General features: G+C 45.0%; 1 protein-coding gene across 4 annotated transcripts in view; it reads left to right on the forward strand.

The window, feature by feature from the left end:
- Positions 1 to 25775, forward strand: part of CPVL (carboxypeptidase vitellogenic like) — a 392151-nt gene that overhangs the window by 227949 nt on the left and 138427 nt on the right. For 3 of the 4 annotated variants that reach the window (XM_063921970.1, XM_063921966.1, XM_063921968.1), the window contains exons 11-12: positions 7103 to 7276; positions 25594 to 25740. In XM_063921970.1, coding sequence (XP_063778040.1) covers positions 7103 to 7276; positions 25594 to 25740 — 321 coding nt within the window. The remainder of the gene's footprint in view (positions 1 to 7102; positions 7277 to 25593; positions 25741 to 25775) is intronic. The other variant, XM_063921969.1, reaches the window with a different exon arrangement.

Here is a 25775-nt window from a genome sequence, read left to right on the forward strand (position 1 = left end):
CTTACCTACATGTGCCTATAGCACGGTCTCATCAATGTTACCTCAGGTTTGCCATCCTCCAAGCAGTACAAATGGTGTAATGGTTAGCATTACTGGTTCACAGAACTGAGGTCATGGGTTCGGTTCCCACCACTGCCCTAACTGTGTGGAGTTTGTGTATTCTCCCTGTACTTGCGTGGGTTTCCTCCGGGTACTCCGGTTTCCTCCCACAATCCAAAAAAATATACTGATAGTTTATTCCAAGCTTTGCCCTTCGGGCTAGCAACAGCACCCAGGGTGTTTACCAAAGTTATGGTGGTTATGGCAGCTTATCTCCGCAAGCAGGGGATAAGAATATTTCCATACCTCGACGACTTGTTAATCCTAGCACATTCGCAGGAATGACTTTTGAGCCACCTTCAACGGACAGTAGTTTGTCTACAAAGACACGGGTGGCTCATAAACTGGGAAAAGTCGTCTCTAATTCCGTCACAACGAATGGTTCATTTGGGGGCATATTGGACTCCGGTCTACAGAGAATTTTCTTGCCAGAGAAAAAGATAGCCAAGGTGCAGGTCATGACTCAGGAGTCATTGCACACTCAGACAATGTCAGTCCATACAGCAATGCGACTGTTGGGTCTGATGGTGTCAACCTTCGACATGGTGGAATATGCACAATTCCACTCCAGACCTTTACAGCACCTTATTCTGACCATATGGAACTGAAATCATCAGACAATAAAAAAGCAGATGATAAAGTTTCCGGTAAACGTAAAAAGGTCTCTAGTGTGGTGGCTACAGACAGACCATTTAAACAAGGGGAGACCCTTTTGGATAAAAGAATGGCAAGTTCTGACAACAGATGCCAGTCTTCAAGGCTGGGGAGTGTTGTTTGAAAACCTTTGGTTCCAGGGAAAATGGACCATAAGGGAAAGTCGCCTGCTAATAAATCTGTTAGAAATAAGGGCCATATATATTGCTCTAGTTCAGGCAAAGGACAGTCTGCAAGGAAGACCAGTCCAGATCCGCTCAGACAATGCAACAGCTGTAGCGTACCTCAATCATCAGGGAGGAACTCACAGCAAGAGACTGATGGAGGAAGTGACTCACATACTGAAGTGGGCAGAGCTCCATCATCCAGCATTATCAGCAGTGTTTGTTCCAGGTGTACTGAACTGGGAAGCGGATTTCAGGAAACCGAATGGGCATTACACTCAGAAGTGTTTCAGACTCTAGTAAACAGATGGGGTCTGCCAGAGATAGATCTCATGGCGTCGCGTCTAAACAACAAGGTTCCAAGGTACAGATCAAGAACAAAGGTTCCAGGAGCATTCCTTGTAGACGCACTGTCAGTGAATTGGAAATTTCATCTGGCATATCTGTTCCCTCCAACATCCCTGTTACCCAGGGTAGTGAGAAAAATAAAGCAAGCAAAAGGAGCCATAATTCTAATAGCTCCAGCTTGGCCCAGAAGGCATTGGTACACAGATCTACTAAGGATGTCCATGGAAGCACCAATACTGCTCCCTCAACGTCCAGATCTGCTAATGCAGGGTCCTTGTTGTCACAGCCATCTGGATCATCTGTCTTTGATGGCGTGGCTGCTGAAAGCTCTATCTTAAGAAGCTAGAGAATCTTCAAAACAAGTAATTCAAACTATGCTTAGAGCAAGAAAAACCTTCTTAAGCTCGTATGTATTCATTAGTATAGTGAAAGAAGTTTGAATCCAAGATCTTTTTAAAGTATCCAGGATTTGGGATTTTTCTTCAAGCAGGATTGGATAAGGAGTTGGAAGTACCTTCCTTGAGAGTTCAAGTATCAGCATTAACTGTGTAGTTTCAGAGAAAAGATGCTGACTTACAGGTTGTGTGTACTTTCTTTCGGGGAATTGTACACATTCAACCTCCATTCATTCCTCCTGCAGTTCCCTGGGATTTGAATCTAGTTCTTAAAATCTTTCAGGGACCTCTGTTTAAACCACTTAAGAGAGCAGATCTTGAAGGTTTAACGGCTAAAGGGCTCTTTCTACTGGCAAGGGTGCCAGTTAGAAGAGTGTTAGATTTAGGTGCACGGTAGTGTAAGTCTCCTTTTCTAATATTATTTCCATATAAGGTAGTTCTTAGAACTAAATCTGGTTATCTTCCGAAGGTGGTTTTAAAGTTTTACCTTAACGAGGAGATTGTAGTACCAGCTTTTTCAGGTATCGGGACTTTCTGCAGGAGAAGCATCGCTGGACGTGGTCCGGGTAAGAATCTTCATAGTGTACTAGTGCCATCAGAAAAACAGATTCTCTCCCATCCTCTACAGATTTAGAAGAGGATGGCCTGCTAGTAAACAAACGCTGGCAAAAGGGCTCCGAATGGTAATTTCAGCATCTTATTCTCGTGCTCATCTCCCTACTCCGGCTAATGTCTCTGCATACTCTACACGTAAGGTAGGTCCTTCATGGGCAGCACAATAGGGTGCTTCAGCAGAACAGATTGGTAAGGCAGCCACATAGGTCTTCCATTAACACTTTCATTAGACATTATGCCATGGATACTTTTGCCTCTCATGATGCTGAATTCGGGCGAAAGATTCTCCTGTCTAATCAGGAGCGTCCCCACCACTAAACTGGCTTTGGGAATCCCAATGTTATCCTGTGGATAACCTGTGGGCCCGGCCAGAGAAATTTACCGTTATGGTAAGAACTTACCGTTGATAACGGGATTTCTCTTATGTCCACAGGTATCCACAGGGGTCCCACCCTGACGCACCTGATTTGAGGATCTTGACAATCACTAAACCTCTTCCCTCTTGCATGGAAGGGTGTGCATGTGTGTTCTTATCGCCTGAATAGGTTTCTACCTGATGCTCCTGCCTAATTGCTGTGGAAAGAACTGATTTGACTGAGTCAGTGGGCGGGATTATATGGTGAAGCCCCGATGCATCCTGGGAGGCCAGAAAGCTTGTGACCGATTGGTGCCAATTCCGCTGTCGCTCCGGCATATCCCAATGTTATCCTGTGGATACCTGTGGACATAAGAGAAATCCCGTTATCAACGGTAAGTTCTTACCATAACGGTAAATTTTCAGGTTTAAAATCGGTCTGACCGAGCCGTCCAGCTTCGGAACTACGAAGAGGCTTGAATAAAAAAACCTTCACCTTACTGTGCCAAGGGTACCAGGACAATGACCTGATCCTGACATCATTTTTGAATTGCCGTTGTTACTGCCTCTCTTCCCGCCTCTCTTCCCGGAAGAGAAGCTGGCATGGTCGATTTGAAAAATCGGCATGGGGTGACGTCTTGAAACTCTAGTTTGTACCCATGGGACACTATTTGTAAGACCCATTCATCCAGGCCAGATTGAATCCAGATTTGGCTGAAAAGTTTCAGACGTGCTCCCACCCGAGCGGACTCCCGCAAGGGAGCCCCAGCGTTATGCTGCAGATTTGGCAGAAGCAGGGGTGGACTTCTGCTCCTGCGATCCGGGAGACGCTGCAGATTTCTTTCCTTTTCCCCTTCCCCTACCTGCAAAAAAGGGGGAACCTTTGGCCCTTTTGTATTTGTTGGGTCGAAAGGACTGTATGTGAGAGTGATGTGTCTTTTTCGCTGGTGTAGGAGCATAAGGCAAGAATGTCGACTTACCTGCGGTAGTCGCCGAGACTAACGCGTCCAGCCCATCACCAAACAAGGCCTCACCTTTATACGGGAGAGCCTTCATATTTCTTTTGGAATCTGCATCAGCATTCTACTGGCGAATCCACAACGCCCTCCGAGCCGATACTGCCATGGTAGCGGTTCTTGATCCCAAGAAACCAATATATTTCATGGATTCTAGTACGTACGCAGCAGCGTCTTTGATATGACCTAACGTTAGGAGTGTATCGTCTCCATCTAGTGTGTCAATGTCTAATGACAAGTTTTCTGACCACTTTTCAATAGCCCTACTCACCCACTCACAGACAATGGTAGGCCTGTGTGGAGTCCCATTGGCCACATCAATAGATCACCTCACTCACTTGCGGTCTGTCGGCTCCTTAAGTGAAGCCATTCCAGGCGCAGGGAGAAACACCTTTTCTCTTTTATGACCGGGCCCTGTCTAAAATGCGGGGTGACTCCCACCTTTTGGAAAAGGTAAGCTGCCTTAATTCCTTTTGGTAATCTGAAATTTCTTTTCAGGTTAAATCAGACTCCCTCCAAGAGACTGTTCAACTCCTGAGGTGGAGGGAAAATTACATTACTTCTTTACTAAAGTAAACCCTCTCCTTGTGGTAAAAGAGGGGGCTTCGTAACTTCTAACACCTCCTTTATAGCTAAAACATGTTTTGAATGCTTTTTGCTAATTTAGGACCTATTCCCCTGGAATGACTAGTGTCGACACAGGAATCAGAGTCCGTGTCGGTATCATTTTGTACTACTTGTTTGTATGTGACCCAGAGGGGTCCCTGTGGATGAAAGGCAGAACTATTAAAAATCACATCTTCAACAGATTATATTCCGTTTTCTGTATGAGATTCAGTCCAACCTCTTACTGATATGATTCACACTATCGTGTAACCTTTCACCCAGTCATGCTCTTGGTGTCATATAACACCTCTGTGTCTCTAACATGTCTCCCACAGAGGAACAATTCCCTGCCACAGACATGTCACACACGTGCACAACCACACCACAGACACTCCGGGACTTATAGGGGACAGACCCACAGTAAAATCTGTCAGAGGGACCCAGATAGGATTTGCCAGTTCACAACCCAGCACCAGTAACACAATGTCTGTGAACACAAAATGCCCACTGACATGCAGCGCCTTTATAATGCTAATCACACAATTATATAGCACCAAATTCACTGTGGCCCCCCCTGTTTTGCACCCTGATACTTGTTCAGTAGTGGAGGAGGACCAGTGTTGTCTCTGCAGCCTGAGGAGAGAGAGAGAGAAAATGGCGCTGAGCAGTGTGCTGGCTGACTGAGGAGGAAGCTCCACTCTTCAATGGTGTGTTTCTCCTCAGCTTTTATGAAGTCATTTTTTATACTGGCGGGGGTAGGACTGTGCCTCAGCAACTTATGCCACTTATTTATGCCAGTTTCCATAGGTTTCATGCTGCCCAGGGCAGTTAGTGAAAGGATTCTTTGTAAGTTGTGTTGACTAGTAGCATTCTGTGCAGATAACATTCCAGTAATATAAGGTACACTTTAAAAACAATAAGTTCCATGAGTCTTAGTTGTGCTGTCCTGGTACTCGTGAGAGACTACAGGGTCACATTAAAACAACTGTAAGGTCCTACTCCAGGGGATCAGGCCAGGGTTCGTGCCTTTGGGCACTCCGGCTGACTACCATGAAAAGCTATGGGGTCCAAATAGTGTCAAATTTAGGTTATTTAACTTTGAGATAATGTGTTTTCCATACATGTGATGTGCTCCGGGCTCTTAATTCTAAAGCACATTGGCCCAGGTTATTTTTAACATTTGTATGTCACGCTTACCAAGTATAGCTATTAGAAGTTTAATGTTCTGCTTCTGTTTCACTTGTAACTTTACATCCTGTGCCTAGCAATGCCCCCTCACTTTTATATCACAGCAAACACTGCTGCGTGCAGTGATACGACTGCTCTGTGATAGCATTTTTCTATGGGCAATTTACTTTCAACCAATTAGTAGCAGACAGACTTGCTAGTTGCTAACCACTTCTTAAAATAACAGATGTAAAAAATATTTTTTTATGCTTGTTTATTGGATTACACTATAAGGTCTCACGAGCAGGGCCCTCTTCCCTCATTTGCTTTTCCTTCCCTCACTTACACCATCATCTCCTCCCCCACTTCTACAACGGCACCTCTCCCTTGGGTTCTACCACCCTGTGTTGATTTAAAGTATTAGGACTACTGTCGCAACAATGCTTATAAACCATGTGCATGGTCCTGCAATGTTCTGTACTGTAAGCCACTTTCTTCTTTTGCTCATTCTGTTTATGGACGTTGCAAGGCATTGCGGACCTATTGTGGTGCTGTAAAAATAAAGGATAATACAGTAATAATTAGATTGCTCTTATATTTGTTATAGGAACTTAGGCACATTTTATTGGGCTGGCCCTTACTCTAATGACAAAATGTTTTGTGCATTCGGATATGTGACATTTTATATTTTCTGTTAATATTAATATTTAGATAAATATTTAAAATAAACACTTTGTATGTCTGCATTAACATATTGGCCACACTTAAACTGAGTCCCACCCACTTTCCATAAGTAATCTCACTAATGTGTAGGTCTGCTCGCACCACGTGTCCACAATGTGCTTTGCTGCTGTATTAGCTCACCACCATGACTTGTATATTTCTGGCATTAGGGTTTTTTTTGGGATGGATTACATACATTTTTCTTCCTTTAAATGCTGGCTGCAAAGAAAGATGAAGCACTATTTAATACAGTTGCAACGTACCGTTGGTCATCTGTAATAATGTGCATTCACTAGAGTTAGTTCCGGCCCTTTGTCCTTGGCACATCAACAGACCCCCAGATCGACCTGAAAATCCAAATTCCATGTGCTCTGTCTGTATGAAGTGTCCGTTTCTACATAAAACCATTTGACACGCTTTTTAAATTTAATTGCATTCTGAAACATGAAAGTGGCTACAAATGAAGTATGTGCTTCCTATGTACTGTATAAAATGTGACCTTTTAGTTGAATGGAAGCAAAGCCACTTACTGGTTTTCACAGTCTGAGTTTCGACCATCTCATTTACTTTAATCTTTACATATTATGATCACGGGTCATGAGGCAAATAACCCAGCTGTAATTAAAACTGGTCTTTGTTGTTTTTGCTAGAGTCATTGCATAACCAGCCTAGTATATGTACGATCATTCCCGAAAGGTTGCGTCATGAATGCCTTTTGCTGTACAGATACACCTAGATATTAGCAATGCCTTGTGAACAAATTATGTCATTTACATGTCTGATTTTATGCAATGGCATAAACAAATTAATTCAATTGTAAATATCCTTAGTTGAACTCAAGTATTCTCATGTTTTGCTTTGGATTGTAAATGTATGATACTTTTTGGTAAGTGCAATTAATCTGAAAGTGTGCACCATGATGTTTCTCTGACTTCATTATATCCGGTGTGTTAATTACAGGAGCCTGCAGACCAGGAGTACTTTGGCTCTTTTTTGGGACTGTCAGAAGTAAGGAGATCAATCCATGTGGGTAACCTGACCTTTAATAATGGATCTGAAGTGGAAAAACATTTGCTTTTAGATGTGATGAAGACCATAAAGCCATGGTTAGCTGTGCTGATGGATAATTACAGGGTAAGTGTCCCACTGCTTCAAATCTCATTACCCACAGTAACCATCAAGAGAGGGGCGATGTTACGCTAAAGCTGAGGTGTTTAACGGCCATTAAATGAAGGCAAAATCTAATACGTCCTACCCCCCTCCATATATGCAGCAACAGGAAAAGGGTCCTTCACAAATTGGAGAGTCCCTGATTAAATAAATACTGAAATTTTGTTGGAAACCTTGGAAAGACGAAGTAGTAAATTACCTATGACTTGACTGCCATTGTTATCATTACTAATCAGGCTGGCATGAAATTACACTGCAAATGTAGTAGAACAACAGGTATCTGCATTCCCCACTATTCTTGAAGGTCCTCGAGCTAAAGAGGCACAGGCCTTCCAAGCATAGTGTGTATGAAGGTACATCCGTGCTAGTGGGATCAGTAAGTATTTACAGTATGATTAAAAAACATCAAGATATGACTTGTATAGAAAGCATTGCACAGTATGCTGGTGCTATATGAATAAATGGTTTATATTAATAGTAGTAGTTTGAGCTTTGTAGTTAAAGGACTCGGGGCACCTGGTATGCTGATAGTACACGTTTGCCAGGGGAGACTCCTGATTTTGGGAAAGTGTTCCAGGATACCTGAGAGAGTAACCAGCCTTCTAGATTTGCCCACAACTGGGGAAACCCCTGACTCATTTGTTGCACAAACCTACCCATTCCACCACCTTCATGGGTTTCTTCCCTCCGTTATCTCCCAGGGATCTATTTAAGGCAGCACAAATGTGTTCACAGGCTTTTTTTTTTGTACAGCTGTAGCCCCCCATATTCATACATACTTTTTCTCCTGCGGGGTCCACAGATTATCCACAGGATAAACATTGTGATATGAGGTAGCGTTAGCAGATTGGCACCAACGATCAAAAGGTTTCGGCCTCCCAGAATGCAACGGGCCAGTCCCCTATATCCCCGCCTCCTGGCTCAGGCAATTCAGTATTTTTGTTGGTGCGGCAGGATCCGGACCACGATCTTTGGGCTGCTGATTTTGGCAGCCATAAGCTAGTTATTTAATTTACTTTTATGGTCTTGTGTTTTTTGAGCGAGTTTTCTAAAAAGTGTCTTACACGCACCTTAGAAAGATGCTCAAACAACCGGGTCGCAACAACACTTACCCACGTGTACAGTTCTATTTCGGCGGGTGTCTGTGTAGCATGTACTAGCAAGTCCAGCTGACATTACCAGGCTGTGTTCGGAGCACGGGGAGAAGGTAAGGTGTCAGTTCCGCTTAGCGGGGGAGAAGCAAGACACAGCCACACTGTTTTCTTGAAGGAGACTATCGAACAGTTGCTGACGCGGCTGCCACCTCGGGTGCACCAGCGCTAGGCCTCGGGGATCATAGGCTCCAGGGATTAGTGTAAGGACGCGATCCCTGGGGTTGATGTCAGTAGTGGGGAGTAGACGCTGCCCTGGTCGCCCCTCCCCCCGATTAATGACCAGTTTCCTCCGAGTTTCACGCCATGAACTGATTTCCCGCTTCTGTATGGGACCTAGTCGCAGCATAGGCAGCTGTGTGACTGGCGCGTCGGTGTTCACTTAGGCTTCTGTGTTCACTGTAGGTTCACTGGACATTTGTGTACACTATTGGCGTCTGGATCCACTCAGCTTTCACTAACGTATTGATTGATCCTGTAAGCGGGTTGAAGTCTCCCTGTATCCCACTCTCCTGAGCCGGTTGATACAGCACTAAGGGGTATATGCAATTGCGGTCGAATTCCCGAAATTGTCGAATTTCGGGTCATTTTCGACCAAAAAAAAAATTCGCCTATGCAATTCAGTGCTTTCCGACCAAAAAACGGACTTTCAAAATTCGACTTTTTGAAATTCGAATTTTTGCAAATTCGACTTTTCTGCAATGATACAAGTGCTGCAATTCGACCAAAGCATATTCAATTCAAGTTTGGAAATTCGACAGCAGTGCTTTTAGACAGCAAATTCGTCATTTTCAATCCGCCACACTTTGGAGGGTGAAAACAATAAAAAAAAATTTAAACATGTTTTTTTTGGTGTTTTTTTTTTTAGGAATAGCATATCTATTTATATTAGAAGGGATTAGGTACTTTTTTTTTTTTTTGGGGAGGCACAAATATTATTTATATTTTAAAAAAAAATATTATTATTATTTATTTTTTTTATTGCTGGAACGGTAAAATCCTTAAAAAAAAATGTCGTGAGGTCCAGCCTCGGGCTCTTCGAGCTGGTCCTGGTTCTAAAAATGCGGGGGAAAAATTGACAGGGGATCCCCCGTATTTTTAAAACCAGCACCGGGCTCTGCGCCTGGTGCTGGTGCCAAAAATACGGGGGACAAAACGAGCAGGGGTCCCCCGTATTTTTAACACCAGCATCGGGCTCCACTAGCTGGACAGATAATGCCACAGCCGGAGGTCACTTTTATGCCGTGCCCTGCGGCCGTGGCATTAAATATCCAACTAGTCACCCCTGGCCGGGGTACCCTGGGGGAGTGGGGACCCCTTCAATCAAGGGGCCCTCCCCCCCCCAGCCACCCAAGGGCCAGGGGTGAAGCCCGAGGCTGTCCCCCCCCATCCAATGGGCTGCGGATGGGGGGCTGATAGCCTTTTGTGATAATAAAAAGATATTGTTTTTTCCAGTAGTACTACAAGTCCCAGCAAGCCTCCCCCGCAAGCTGGTACTTGGAGAACCACAAGTACCAGCATGCGGGAGAAAAACGGGCCCGCTGGTACCTGTAGTACTACTGGGAAAAAAATACCCAAATAAAAACAGGACACACACACCGTCGACAGTAAAACTTTATTTCATACGTCGACACACACATACTTACCTACGTTCGCACGCCGACATCGGTCCTCTTCTCCATGTAGAATCCACGGATACCTGAAAATAAAAGATCAATATACTCACCTCAGCCATGGTCCAGAGATACATCCACGTACTTGGCAAAAAAAGAAAACGAACACACGGGCCACCGGACTGAAAGGGGTCCCATGCTGACACATGAGACCCCTTTCCACGAATGAGACCTGTCAGTGACAGCTGTCACACAAAGGTCTCTAAAGCCAATCAGGAAGCTCACCTGATTGGCTGTGCGCTGTCTGAACTCAGACAGCGCATCGCACAGCCCCGTCCATTTTATTCAATGGTGGGAACTTAGCGGCTAGCGGTGAGGTCACCCGCCGGTCAGCGGCTGACCGCGGGTAACCCCACCGCTAGCCGCTAAGTTCCCACCATTGAAACTAATGGAGCGGCTTTGTGATGCGCTGTCACAGCACAGACAGCGCACAGCCAATCAGGTGAGCGCCACGGAAGTAGCGCTTCCTGATTGGCTGAAGGGACTTCAGTGACAGGAGTCACGTGATGTCCCGGCATTCGGGAGAAAGGGGTCTGATGTGAAAGCATGGGACCCCTTAGTCCGGTATGGAGCTGGTATTTGCGGTTTGTTTTTTTAACAAGTACGTGGATTATACTCTCGACGTGGATGTACCTCTGGACGCTGGAAGGTGAGTATAATTTTTTCACAGGTACCCTCGGATCGTCGGAGACCGTGGCAGTCGGCGTGTCAACATAGGTAAGTATGTGTGTGTCGGTAGTGTGTAATAAAGTTTTACTATCAAGGTGTCTGTGTACTGTTTTTATTTGGGTATTTTTTTTCCAGTAGTACTACAGGTACCAGCGGGCCCGTTTTTCTCCCGCATGCTGGTACTTGTGGTTCTCCAAGTACCAGCTTGCGGGGGAGGCTTGCTGGGACTTGTAGTACTGCTGGAAAAAACAATATTCTTTTCATTATCACAAAAGGCTATCAGCCCCCCCATCCGCAGCCCATTGGATGGGGGGGGGGGACAGCCTCGGGCTTCACCCCTGGCCCTTGGGTGGCTGGGGGGGGGGGGACCCCTTGATTGAAGGGGTCCCCACTCCCCCAGGGTACCCCGGCCAGGGGTGACTAGTTGGATATTTGATGCCACGGCCGCAGGGCACTGTATAAAAGTGACCCCCGGCTGTGGCATTATCTGTCCAGCTAGTGGAGCCCGATGCTGGTGTTAAAAATACGGGGGACCCCTACTCTTTTTGTCCCCCGTATTTTTGGCACCAGCACCAGGCGCAGAGCCCGGTGCTGGTTTTAAAAATACGGGGGATCCCTGCCCAATTTCCCCCCGCATTTTTAGAACCAGGACCAGCTCGAAGAGCCCGAGGCTGGTTATGCTTTGGAGGGGGGACCCCACGCCATTTTTTTTTCCGGGTTTTTTCCCGTTTTTTAAAATCGCGGCAAAATCCGCCAAATCGGCCGATTTTCGCCCGCGGTTCTGGCGAATCCGTTTTTCATTGAATATGGTGAATTCCGGCAGCCACCTTCCGGAATTCACCTGTCGAATTAAGTCGAATTAAAAAACGGCGAAAAATTGCCGCGATTCGCAGTGAATTGCATATACCCCCTAAGTCTCTACCTACCATTAAGTACGAGTAGTTGGATAAGTGCCTGATGCATATGAGTTGGTAAACTATTGCTGCTGTTTCTTTTGCTGTGCGACTAAATACGTTTAAAGTCCTATATAAAGTAATGCAGTAAAATGTTTCTCCTACATACTTGAAATGTATCTGTAGTTGAATATGTGCTCATATTTCTTATTATACTTATGTATAACCTGTGGCTGATTGCCAGTGTGATTGCTGACTTAACTTTTTCTGTCAGTTTCTGTGTATATACCGGGATCGGATTGTGTGTCACTTTAACAAGTTTTAAAGTGATTTCATTCACAAATTGTATAGTTAACACCGTACAGGTGTGTGATTTGTTTATCATGTCTAAGAGAGGCAAGGGGTGAGGAGGATACACTCTCCACAGCAGCACCAACACTAATTTCATGTTTGTCTTTCAAAGCTGGGTTAACCTCTCAGGATCTGGTTCAAAATTGATTATGTGCAAATTGTTTAGTTTTCACCAAAGCCTTCTTAATAATCCAAGGCAGGCACAGGTTCAAGTTGAACCCCCGTGGGCTTCCTTTACACAGACATTATCCAATATAGCTGAGCGGATAATGCCAGCTCCTGTACCGGGGATAGGTTACCCTGTTAACCCTTACATGCAACATTTGCCCTGGGTTTTATCACATCCAGTCCAGGAATCTGCAGCCTTTCAACAAAAACAGGCTGAAAGGCCTGTGGAAAGTAAATCACACAGACATGAAACAACATCTTCACAGTCTACACATGTTTCAGATGGGGACTCGTCGGAGGATGAGGATTCATCGCATTCCAGGTCTGCATACAGAGACGAGGATGAAGGTCTCAGCTCAGTGGATATACCTGAGCTAATTAGTGCTATGAAAGCCATTCTATCCTTAGAGGAGGCAGCAGAGCCTTTGTTAAAATCTAAGACACCTGTGTTTAAATGTCCCAAAACGGTCAATGCTTCATTTCCTGGGTCAGAACAGCTGATGGAGATAATGCAAGAGGCTTGGGTAACGCCCAGTAAGAAATTTAGAATTCCAAAGAAATTGAATTCCCATTATCCTCTTCCAGCTGGGGACTGTTTAAAAAGGGAGGTGGCTCCCAAAGTAGATAAGCATGTCATTCGATTGGTGCGAATATCTACATTGCCTCTGCCTTCAACATCATTAAATGATGTTACGGATTGGAAAATATGTTTTTTAAAAAAATATACATTTTCTCTTTGACTGGGGCAATTGTAAGACTAGCCATGGCTTCAGCCTGGATGGCAAAAGCAGTGGCACCCTGGGCTGATGCATTGGAGGATGATCTTTCATTGGTATCTAGAGCGCAAAAATCTCATATTGCACATATTAAACAGGTAGCTATTTTTATGGAAGAAGCAGCCTTGGATATGGGTACTATTGCTTCTCAGGCATCAGCCTCAGCATTAGTAGCACGCAGAGCTGTTTGGCTACGTACATGGAAGGCTGACTCAAAATCCAAAAAGGTTCTAGAGCCTTTGCCGTTTACTGTAAATATTCTTTTCGTTAAAGAATTATACAGTATTTTGGAGTCAGAAGCAGACTCCATGAAAGTGAAGTTTCCTTCCACACACACATCCAAACTTAGATTTCCAGCTTTTCGGCTCTTTCGAACCCAGGGAAAAGCTAAGAGAAAGGGTTATGGCAAACAGTCTCGATCTGACAAGTCTGGTAAGACTAAAATGCATTGGGCCTAATGGTGTGGGCTTCCACCTGGGAGATCCCAGGGTGGGAGGCCGACTACTTAATTTTGCATGGATCTGGCAGCAGTCCACCACAGATGCCTTGGTGCAAGAAGCGGCATCTCACGGTTATGTGTTTGTCTTGAAGAAACACCCTCCACATAGGGGTTTTTTTTTTGTACCAGCCCGTCTTCAGTGGAAACAAAGGCCAGGGCTTCTGCAGTTCAGAAGTTGTTTCAATCAGGAGTGATAATTCCAGTCTCTCCTGTGCAATGAGGACAAGGTTTTTAGTCCAACCTGTTTCTAGTCCAGATGCCAAATGGGTCGTTCCGGCCCATACTCAATCTCAAAGTACTGAACAAGTACATTTGGGTGCCTCGTTTTCATATGGAGACTTCACGTTCCATTATTTTGGCCATGGAGCTGGAGGATTTTATGGGATTCCATGGATATACAGGATGCTTACCTGCATGTTCCTATAGCACAGTCCCATCAATGCTATCTCAGGTTTGCTATCTTCCCAGCAACACTTTCAGTTCCAGGCCCTACCATTTGGACTGGCTACAGTCCCAAGAGTGTTCACCAAAATTATGGTGGTAATGGCGGCTTATCTCCGTCGACAGTGGATAAGGATTTTTCCATACCTCAACGATTTATTAATCCTGGCGCAATCTCAGGAATTGCTTCAGTGTCATCTGCAACAGACAATAACTTGTTTGCAGAGACACACTTGGATCATAAATTGGGCAAAGTCGTCCCTGGTTCCGTCACAATGGATGACACGCTTGGGGGCTGTATTGAATTCGGGTCTTCAGAGAGTAAATTTTCCTCTGAACAAAATATCCATAATTCAGTTGAGGATTCAGGAGCTGCTACGCAATCAAGGGGTTATCCATTCACTCAGTGATGCGTGTGATAGGATCTATGGTGTAGACATTTGACATGGTGGAGTATGCTCAATAGAAACTTAGACTATGAGCCTGGTGGCTACAGACATCCCATCTGGGCTAAGGGAGACCCTTTTGGATCTCAGATTGGGAGCTTTTGACAACGGATGCCAGTCTTCAGGGCTGGGGTGCAGTGTCAGAAAGAAGTAGTTTCCAAGGGCAGTGGACCAAGGAAGAAAGTCGCCTACCAAGAAATATATTGGAACTTCAGCCATATACATGGCATGGCACTCAATCATGTAAAGGACAGTCTTCAGGGGAAACCAGTTCAAATTTGCTCGGACAATGCGACGGCAGTAGCGTACCTCAATCATCAGGGAGGAACTTGCAGCCAAAAAGCAATGAAGGAGGTAAGCCGCATACTAAGGTGGGCAGAACTTCATTATCTGGCCTTGTCTGCAGTGTTCATTCCGGGAGTCCTAAACTGGGAAGCGGAGATAGATCTCATGGCTTCCCATCAGAACAACAAAGTTCCCGCATACGAGTCAAAAACAAAGGATCCCAGAGTGACTTTTTGTGGATGCCCTGGGATCCTTATGTGTTTTCACTGATCGCCCTGTTGCCCAGGGTGATGCGAAAGGTAAAACAAGGAAAGGGTGCCATGATACCCATACCTCCGGCTTGGCCCAGAAGACATTGGTACACAGATCTGCGGAGGCTGTCGGTGGATACTCCATTCCTACTCCCTCAAAGTACAGATCTACTGTCTCAGGGTCCTTGCTATCACAAGCACCTGGATCCGGCTGTCTTTGATGGTGTGGATCTCGAGACTTCCATCCTGAAGGCAAGAAGATTCTCATAACAGGTCATTTAAACAATGCTCAGAGCAAGGAAACCATCCTCAGCTCGCGTTTATTACCGAATATGGCAAGCCAATATTCATTGGTGCAGTGACAGGAAATTTGACCCTAGGTCTTTCAGAGTTTCCAGAGCCCTAGCATTCCTTCAAGCAGGAATGGACAAAGGTCTACGGGTGGCTTCATTGAGAGTTCAGGTGTCAGAATTGACTGTACGGTTTCAAAAGAAAATTGCTAACCTACAAGGTGTTCGCACTTTTTTCCAAGGAATGTTTCACATCCAACCTCCTTTTGTTCCTCCTACAGCTCCTTGGGATCTAAGTTTAGTCCTAAAGGCACTTCTGGTTGCCCCATTTGAACCCCTGAAGCTAGTGGATCTTAAATGGTTGACAGCTAAGGTTCTCTTTTTTCTGGCTATTGCTTCAGCTAGAAGAGTTTCAGACTTGGGGGCATTGTTATGTCACCCTCCTTTTTTGATTTTTTCATCCAGATAGAGCGGTTCTCAGAACCAAATCTGGTTATCTTCCTAAGGTGGTGTCTAAAGGCCCATACACACTGGGAGATTTTGAGCTGAAAGCAGCTCGCTTTTGGTGTTTTGTTTTGTATGCCCTGATGATGAGCGCTAATGTGTGCTCCCGCTTCATTGCCGGCGGCCACCGTTCATCTGCTGGTATTAAAGCATGGGGGATAGTATAGAACCTTGTGGGACACCACATGGCAATGGCACTGATGGTGATGAGTATACTCCAGACGATACTCTGTGACCTCGCTGTGAGAAATGATTTTAAACCAGCTTAGGACTGTGCCATCCAGTCCACAAAAATGTATCAGTCGCTCAATCAGCAGCCCATGGTCCACGGTATCAAATGCTGCAGAGAGATCCAGAAGGATTAATATATTGAACAGTCACCTCTGTCTCTTGCCATCAGATCATTATGTTGTTGATACCTTTGCCTCTCAGGACGCAGCATTTGGGCGAAGGATTCTCTTGTCCAATCAGGAGCATCCCCTCCACTAAATTTGCTTTTGGGACATCCCAATGTTTATCCTGTGGATAATTTGTGGACCCTGCAGGAGAAATACGTAGTTATGGTAGACTTACCATGGGTAACTCTATTTCTCCTAAGTCCACAGTATCCACAGGGATCCCACCCTGACGCACCTGATTTGAGGATCCTTTCACCTATTAACCTCTTCCTTCTTGTATGGAAGGGTGTGCATGTGTGTTCTTCTCGCCTAATTAGGGCTCTCTCTATGATGCTCCTACCTTGAGCTTTGGGAAACAACTGACTTGCCTGAGCCAGGAGGTGGGGATATAGGGGACTGGCCTGTTGCATTCTGGAAGGTCGAAAGCTTTTGATCGTTGGTGCCAATCCGCTGACGCTACCTCATATCCCAATGTTTATCTGGGGATACTGTGGACTTTAGGAGAAATAGTTATTGACGGTAAGTCTACCATAACTACGTATTTTTGTTTTTATCTGAAAGTTGGACATTTACATTCTGTGCTGCTGAAGTTAATATAAACTAGCTGAAATGCTAAATCAGCTCTAATAGGCCCTACACACTGGCCGATTTTCTGAAAGATATGAACGATCTCGTTCATAAATGAACGAGAACTCGTTCATATCTTTCAGTGTGGAGACTCCAGCGATGAACGATGCGCGGCCCCGCGCATCGTTTCATTGATAGATGAAAGATTTCCCATGAACGATTATGTGCATACACACTGAACAATGTCTGATGAAAGATTTGAAAGATCCAGCTTCATTTAAATACTGGGCATTTAGAAACATTCTGGGCTGGATTCATCGATTTTTGAGCCAATGAGTGCCATGACAGCAGGGATCACACCAATAGAGGCATCATGCATTCCAACAATTAGCCAGATACAGTGCAGCAAAAACTGTGGTGCCAACATAACTTGGGATGAAGTAGAAGTAAAAGAATTTGAGGACAGTATTTCAAAAGTGCACATGAAATAAAAGCATTCCCAACGTTCTATTACAGGGTCAAATGAAGTGTAGAAAACCAACATTATGGTACAATTGACTTCAAGAAAAAACATATTGGATGAAGAAGGTCAATACAAATCTGAAGACAGCAAACAAAAACGCAAATTCAAAAATTCAAAAACATTTTGATTAAAAATTTTGGTCGCCTTGGACAGTGGAGTGTGCACTCAACAGAGTGGTGAACACTCCACCTGAAGAGGTGCCAGGGAAGGGGGATTGTGGCATTTGGTAACCCGGAGCAGGATATGTGGGGTATTGTTGAGGAGGAATTACCGGCGCAGAATACATGGGAGGGTGAGTTGGGGGAGGGGCATAAGATGTACTAGGCACCTGTCTGGTATCTAACACAACGCCACTGTGGTTGGTCAATTCATCATCCTGGCCATGTGATATAATGGCATATACCAGACGCTGGGCGTATTTTTGCTGAGTGGGGTTTATCTCCCGCAACTCACAGGCTAAATGGTCTCCAATAGCTTCAAATCTATCCGGCCTGTTTTTTAGGACCTCCTCTGCCTGCCTCAGAATTGTATCTGATCTGCTGGACGAGACAGATCTTCCAGGGATAGCCGGCCGGCGTCTCTTTCTAGCCAGAGGCTGGGGCGTTCCCATCGCCGCCTCTCTCCTCCAGCTCCGGCATTACAGTGGCTTGGTCTGCCGGCTCATCCACTGCAGGTTCCACGTCCAGCTCCCTCGAAGACAGCTGAGTTATCCAAAAAAATTAAGAAAAATATGTGAAAATAATAAGGCAACAAATTAAACAAGAAACAGTGACATCTGTATTGTGCGGACACTTACCGGATCCACACTCTCCCCTTCCTCAGGCTCGAACATCTCGGGCGTGTTCGGCTCCTCCGTGCTCCGCGCTGTCCTCGAAGGCTCCTCATCCAATACGAACTTCATCAAGTCATAATACCATAATGTTGGCTTCTTGACTTGATCTGACCCCGCTCCTGAACATTGGGAATCTTTGTATTTCCTGTGCTCCTTAAGAAATACTGTCCTCAGATTCTGGATCTTCCTCTTCACCCACTTGATGTCGGCACCACTATCTTGGACAAGGCTGTACCTGGCCAATTGCTGGTATGCCAGATTTTTCATTCCTCTGTTGGCGTAATCCCTTGTTCCCACACGCCACAAGCACTCATTGGTCTGGTATAGATCGATGAATCCAGCCCAGAACTCACGGTTTGCATCCATGTCTCTGTGAAAGGTGAGATTTAATTTTAAAATATTAAAATCAGAACTTAACACAGTAATCAGATATAATAAGTTCAACTAATTATATATATATCGTGGTGAGAGAGCTTGTGTCTCACCACAAATGCCCACATTCTGGTGGAATCGGCTCTCTGAGGGAGAAGAAAACAAGTCCTGCACATTCTGCACAGCTGCAGCTGGAGAAACAGATGTCCGTGATTTCATGCTCACCCAGAGACAGCAGGAAGTCAGGAGCACGAAAGGGGTTTAAATATCCCTCTTACCCAAAATGCATTGTGCTGGTGCCTGTTAGATGCCAGTGAGCTGGGTTGAGTTTATAGCGCTGTGGACATTGGCCGTGCCAGGAGACCATGGTATGTGTAGCTGCAAGCCACTGCAGCAGAGTTACTTTTCAGTATGGGAATTGCTCTGACCTTTTATGTTTGTCTGTTTATTTTCTCTATGTACCTCTGTGACCAGGCCCAAGCCTGTGTATGCTGTGCTACAGTGTCTGATATCATTAAAGACACTGTGGTTATAACCTGAAAATCTGCCTACGAGTCCTTATTTACAATACCCATGTTACAAAATATAAATAAATATATATATATATATATATATATATATATGCACAAAATAACATAATAAAAATGTTTGTGTGTGTGTGTGTGTATATATATATATATATATATATATGTAGAGAAAACAAATGGAGGCTGCAGGCAATGAGTACACGACTTATAACTCTCTTAATATGAGTATATGTATACAGACATCTAGTTTGAGTATCATAGCACAGAGGACTATCACTGGCGCCTCCGGACAGCACACACAGAAAGCCGCTAGCCGCCGCTCATCAGATACTCCTGGTCTGAGACCGCACACCGTCGGGTCAGCCAAAAGGAGGTGTCACACCCCCTGACGAAGTCCTTGGGACGAAACATGTTGGCATGATAGTGGGACACTGGACGTACTACGTCTCTTTGGCTGACCTGACGGTGTGCGGTCTCAGACCAGGAGTATCTGACGAGCGGCGGCTAGCAGCTTTCTGTGTGTGCTGTTCGGAGGCACCAGTGATAGTCCTCTATGCTGTGTTACTCAAACTAGATGTATATATACACACATATACTCGTATTAAAAGAGTTGTTTTCTCTAAATGTGCATCATTGAGCTTGTGGTACGGCTCTATCGGGAGGACACTGCAGGGAAATCATTCAGTGGATGAAAATCAGAAGCCTGTTTAAAAATTGACAATACAGGATACGTGAATTTGCGTGATTTAGTTTTGACTTGTTATATATGTAATACAAAAACGTACCTTAATAAAGCAGATTAGCCCAGTGATGTGTATATAACTGTGATTTGATTTCTGCTTTCCTGGAGTGGCAGTCCTTTGCTCCTGTGTAAATATATATTTATATATGCTTCACTTTTTTTCAACATTTTGTTATATTACAACCTTATTCAAAAAAGGGAAAAAAAACACTTTTTCCCTCAAAATTCTATACACAATACCCCATAATGACAATATGTCAATAATTCAACATATTCAATAAAAAACGGATTCGACAGTCCCGCTGTCGAAAAACGGACCAATTGACGATAGTGTGCTTCCTGGATTCGACTTAATGGACGGCACAAAAGTGTTAAAAAATAAAAAACCTGAAAAAAATTGCGTGGGGTCCCCCCTCCTAAGCATAACCTGCCTCGGGCTCTTTGAGCTGGTCCTGGTTGTAAAAATTCGGGGGGAAAAATGACATGGGATCCCCCGTATTTTAACAACCAGCACCGGGCTCTGCGTCCGGTCCTGGTGCCAAAAATACGGGGGACAAAAAGCGTAGGGGTCCCCCATATTTTTAACACCAGCACCGGGCTCCACTAGTCAGAGAGATAATGCCACAGCCGGGGGACACTTTTATATCTATCCCTGCGGCCCGGGCATTAAATCACTAACTAGTCACCCCTGGCCGGGGTACCCTGGAGGAGTGGGGATCCCTTAAATCAAGGGGTCCCCCCCTCCAGCCACCCAAGAGCCAGGGGTGAAGCCCGAGGCTGTCCCCCCCCATCCATGGGCTGCGGATGGGGGGCTGATAGCCTTGTGTCAAATAAAAGAATATTGTTTTTTGCAGCAGAACTACAAGTCCCAGCAAGCCTCCCACGCAAGCTGGTACTTGGAGAACCACAAGTACCAGCATGCGGGGGGGAAACGGGCCCGCTGGTACCTGTAGTTCTACTACAAGAAAAATACCCAAATAAAAACAGTACACACACACCGTGACAGTACAACTTTATTACATACATGCACACTTACATTCATACATACTTACCTATGTTGACACGAGGCTCGGTCACCTTGTCCACGTAGAGTCCATGGGTGTGCTTCATGCACACTGCCGGGGGACAAACCGCTGCCCACCAATGTATATAATATATCCCCTGCCCACCAATGCATTATGTCCCCCGGCAGTGTGCATGCAGCATGTGTTCCTAGTGCACAGCATGCATATTGATATGCTGTGTACTGAGAACACATGCTGCATGCACACTGCCGGGGGACATAATGCATTGGCGGGCAGGGGATATATTATATACATTGGTGGGCAGCGGTTTGTGCCCCGGCAGTGTGCATGCAGCATGTGTTCTCAGTACACAGCATATCAATATGCATGCTGTGTACTAGGAACACATGCTGCATGCACACTGCCGGGGGACATAATGCGTTGGTGGACAGTGGATTTTATTAAATTCATTGGTGGCCAGTGTATCATTGGTGGCCAGTGTTTTATACATTGGTGGCCAGTGTTTTATACATTGGTGGCCAGTGGGAACACTGTGCTATACTTACCAAAGACACGCTGCTCCTCTTCCACGATGCTGCGGCTGGCTGTGCTGTGGCTGCGCTCCTCTTCAGTGACGGCCGGGAGTTCCTCTGATGACGGACGGACGGGCGTGGCGTGCAGGCGGCGGGGCGGAGGATCGTCGTTATCGTGAGTGTCGTTCATCGCTGATACATACACAATGAACGATACCGCACATTGTATATGTCGGTATCGTTCAGATTGCCTGGCATGTATCAGCGATGATAGACCAGCGGTGAACGAGCGCGGGGACGCGCATCGTTCATCGCTGGTATATACACACTGCACGATTTGAACGAGTTCTCGTTCATTAATGAACGAGATCGTTCAAATCGTGCAGTATTATCTACAAGTGTGTAGGGCCTATAACCCAAAACACTAAAACCAACCTTAAGTTTGTTTATTTATTGCCAGTTATTTATATAGCGCACAAATATTCTGCAGTGTTTTACAGAGAATATTTGGCCTTTCACACAAGTTCCAGCTCCAGTGGAGCTTACAGTCTATGTTCCCTACCACATGCACACGCTTACACACTAGGGTTCATTTTGTTGGGCGCCTGTTTGGATTGTGGGAGGAAACCGGAGTACCCGGAGGAAACCCACGCAAGTATGGGGAGAATATACAAACTCCACACAGTTGGGACCATGGTGGGAACTGAACTCATGACCTCAGGGTTGTGAGGCAGTAATGTTAACCATGACACCCTCTGTGCTGCCCAATCCCTAATACTCGAACCCTTAAGGACAGACTGGCTGGGCCATTTGGTTCTTCTCTGCCGTCAAATTCTATGTAAGTCGAACTCCAATCATCTATTAGTTTCTTGCACAGTTCTATACACATGTAATAAACATATATTGTTACGTAACTAATAATCATGAGCAATAGAAGTTCCCATCATTGTGTAATAGGGACATAGCTGAGGCATGAGCTACTTTGTGCCTCTGCTGTAATGAAGTTGCTAGTTGACTGTGAGGGTGAATATTGTTTAGCCCATAGAATCACCATAGCGATCTAGGTGACATGCAATATGTGCATAGAGTAGTTTCCTAGTCTACAGTGTGCACCAGGAGAAAATGGCATATAAAACGCAGCTCTGAATACAAATGCCTGGAGCTTACAAGGCCGCAGTATCTGTTCTTGCTCATTTCAATTGATATCGTTTTCAAAGCTTTGTTTTAGCTGCTGTAAACATATGGCCATCCCATTCCCGTTTCTGCAACTTCCAGTGTTTTCTGCTCTTTTAAAATGGTTTTCTTTTAATAATTATTTCAAAGACAGTAACTCTGCTTTTATTGTTTTATTTGATCCAAAAGTGATTTATGGTTGTGAATTTCCCAGCAGACGACCATTCAGCAACAACCAGCAGTAATTATATTTTACTTCCAGCTGTCAAAAGAAAGCCTTTTACGTTCTTCCAATGAAGTTGATGGCATTGCTAAATACAACTACATATAAAGTGACCAGGCTTCTTAAATGTCACAGATAATATAGTTTTAACGAAAACATCAAAGCACTGTTTACTATTAAAATGTATATTCCGTTGCGGTCTTTGAAAACATTTAGAGTTTCAGTCAGATGTGACTTGATAATTGCCTGCAATAAATATTTTGTTAAGTTGATTCTACTTCTAGGATATGAATTGGTTAGATAAGACCGATAATTGTAATGTACTGTACATTAGAGAGATGGTCCACTTCTGTACAGCACCTCTTTCAGCGGGATGTAGTTACTATCCCGGTGGTCAGAATACCGACCCTGGGATCACAACTGCTGCGCCAAGGCTATTCCCACTCGTGGGTGTCCACGACACCCATGGAGTGGGAACAGATGCGAGCCACCGAGCTCGCAGCGTGCTGCCGGCATTCTGCCACCAGCCTCGTGAGGTGCAGAGCCGCTTCCTGAGGGGCTGTTTGTTCAGCGGGGCACTGCGCCTTAGCTGTCGCAGCCGCAGCATGCTGCACACCCCTAACAAAGCCTAAAGGTGATCGTCGGTGGCGAGTACAAACCGGGAGCCCTGCTTGGGGGGTCCCCCGGTTCATTGTGCGGGTGAGGCGCACGGGTTCCTTCTGGGGAGGACCCGCTGGCGTTACAGTACCAAACATTTATGTGAGGCTACAAATGGTGTGGAAGACATGGCCAGTATAAACAGTAGTGGGGGTAATTCTGAGTTGAGTGAGGAGGCAGATATAACCTGTGCAAAGAGTTAGATTTGGGGGGGGGGGGGGGGGGTGTATTCAAACTGAAATCTAAATTGCAGTGTAAAAATAAAGCAGCCAGTATTTACCCTGCGCAGAAACAAAATAACCCACCCAAATCTAACTCTCTCTCTGCACATGTTATATCTGCTCCCCCTGCAGTGCACATGGTTTTGCCCAATTGCTAACAAACTTGCTGCTGCGATCAACTCAGAATTACCCCCATTAGTAGCTCCAGCGCCATTACAGGGGGAGGGGCTACGTCAGAGCGGGCTTAGCGGCATTTTGGTGCCTTCGCCTGCAGCAGCAGCCTCATACAGCTCCTCCACACGTTCACAGGATCACTGGTACCGGGTGTAGAGGGGGAGATAAAAATAAAACTAAAAAATAAAAAAATATATATACACTGCTCAAAAAAATAAAGGGAACACTTAAACAACACATCCTAGATCTGAATGAATGAAATATTCTTCTTAAATACTTTGTTCTTTACATAGTTGAATGTGCTGACAACAAAATCACACAAAAATTATCAATGGAAATCAAATTTATTAACCCATGGAGGCAGGGGTGTATCTAGCAGTCCGAGCACCCCTGGCAAAGTATAGGACTGGCGCCCCCCATATTTCAAATATGGAAGGCATGTGTGCCAACAAGGGGGAGTGGCCACAGAAAAGTACTCCAAATTCAAATGACACCACACAGTAGTGTCCCTTACTCACATTACACTGCACAGTAATGTTAATTTTTCAAGTTATGCTACACAGCTGTACCCATTACGCCACACACTAGAGCCACTTATTAACATTATGCTACACAGTAATGCCCCTTATTAACATTATGCTACACAGTAGTGCCCCTTACACACTGTGTGTGCCCTCCAGCTCCCGCTGGGATGTTGTCACCTCCCTGTTCTCACTTCCCATGCCACTATATATATATATATATATATATATATATATATATATATATATATATAATCTGTATACGTATTATCTCTCTCTCTCTCTCTCTCTCTCTCTCTCTCTCTCTCTCTCTCTCTCTCTCTCTCTCTCTCTCTCTCTCTCTATATATAGGTATCCCCTATTGAGGAATTTACGTGACATCTGGTCAATAGGGGATACCAATGGCATTACCTGAAGAAAGCGAAGGAGAGAGCACTGTTGCAGGACCGCAGGACTCTCTTAGAGACCACCATTAAAAGGCAGCCACAGGACCGAATTCCTTGGCCTCAAGACTTCTCTCCTTCCAGCAAAACAGCCATGAAAACAGCAAAACGTCTATGGCCCATCATTTCACATGATAAACAGCTGCCGAGACTGAGCAAGTCTAGGATTTTACCCTCATTCCGCAGAGGTAAAAACATTAAGGACATTGTGGTCCACAACGACATCTCAAAGATGAAATCTACAGTGCCGATGCATTTCCTTTCGCGTAAGGCAGGTAACTACAAGTGCTTAGGCTGCACTACGTGTAGCAGCCTGGAAACCGGCGACTCTTTTTTCCACCCTAGATCAGGCAAAAAATTTAACATCACTCAATCGTTTACCTGTTCCAGTCGGTACGTCATCTATTACATCAAATGCCCTTGTGGGTTGCTTTACATAGGCAAGACGATACGACAGTTTAAGGAGCGCATTGCGTTACACCGCTCCAGTATACGGGCCGCCCTGGAGGGACGTGGGTCTGACCAACCCGTTGCCCGTCATTTTAAAGATTTTCATCATAACCTTGCCTCCATCCGATATAAGATGATTGACGGAATCCCAGATAATGCCCGAGGGGGTAATCGTGGTCGCCTTCTGCTACAGAGAGAAGCCCGCTGGATCCATACTCTCCAAACAGTTAAACCGTTTGGCTTGAACGATATGCTGTCATACACTTGCTTTTTATAAATAAGTAATTTCTGCTTATAGCTCTTACTGCATAGCCTACTTTAATGATTATTCTCCTCATTTTTATTACTCTCTTATGCATATCCTTATTTGCTGACACATTTGTGTGTATATCCATACTATGCTGATTGTTCATCCTCAGTATCATAACTTCAACAATATTGTTACTATCCCTTATTTGCTGCACAGCAATGCTGCTTCCTTGTGCATTTCATTTTGCATGTTTATTCTTTATGTCCCTCTCCAGCGCCCCTACATTCGTTCCCATGGTGATGGGTTACACATTTTCCTTGCCACGCCCCCTGGAGACGCCGGGTCGCCGGCGCCAGCGCGCGCCCATGACGTCAGCGGGTCTCCCGGAGAGCGGCGGTCGTCTGCACACGAGGTGTTATCGGTAAAGTATAAATTTATTTTTATTATGTCTGTTTA

This window comes from Pseudophryne corroboree, chromosome 5 (assembly GCF_028390025.1).
Source record: "Pseudophryne corroboree isolate aPseCor3 chromosome 5, aPseCor3.hap2, whole genome shotgun sequence".
NCBI lineage: Eukaryota > Metazoa > Chordata > Amphibia > Anura > Myobatrachidae > Pseudophryne > Pseudophryne corroboree.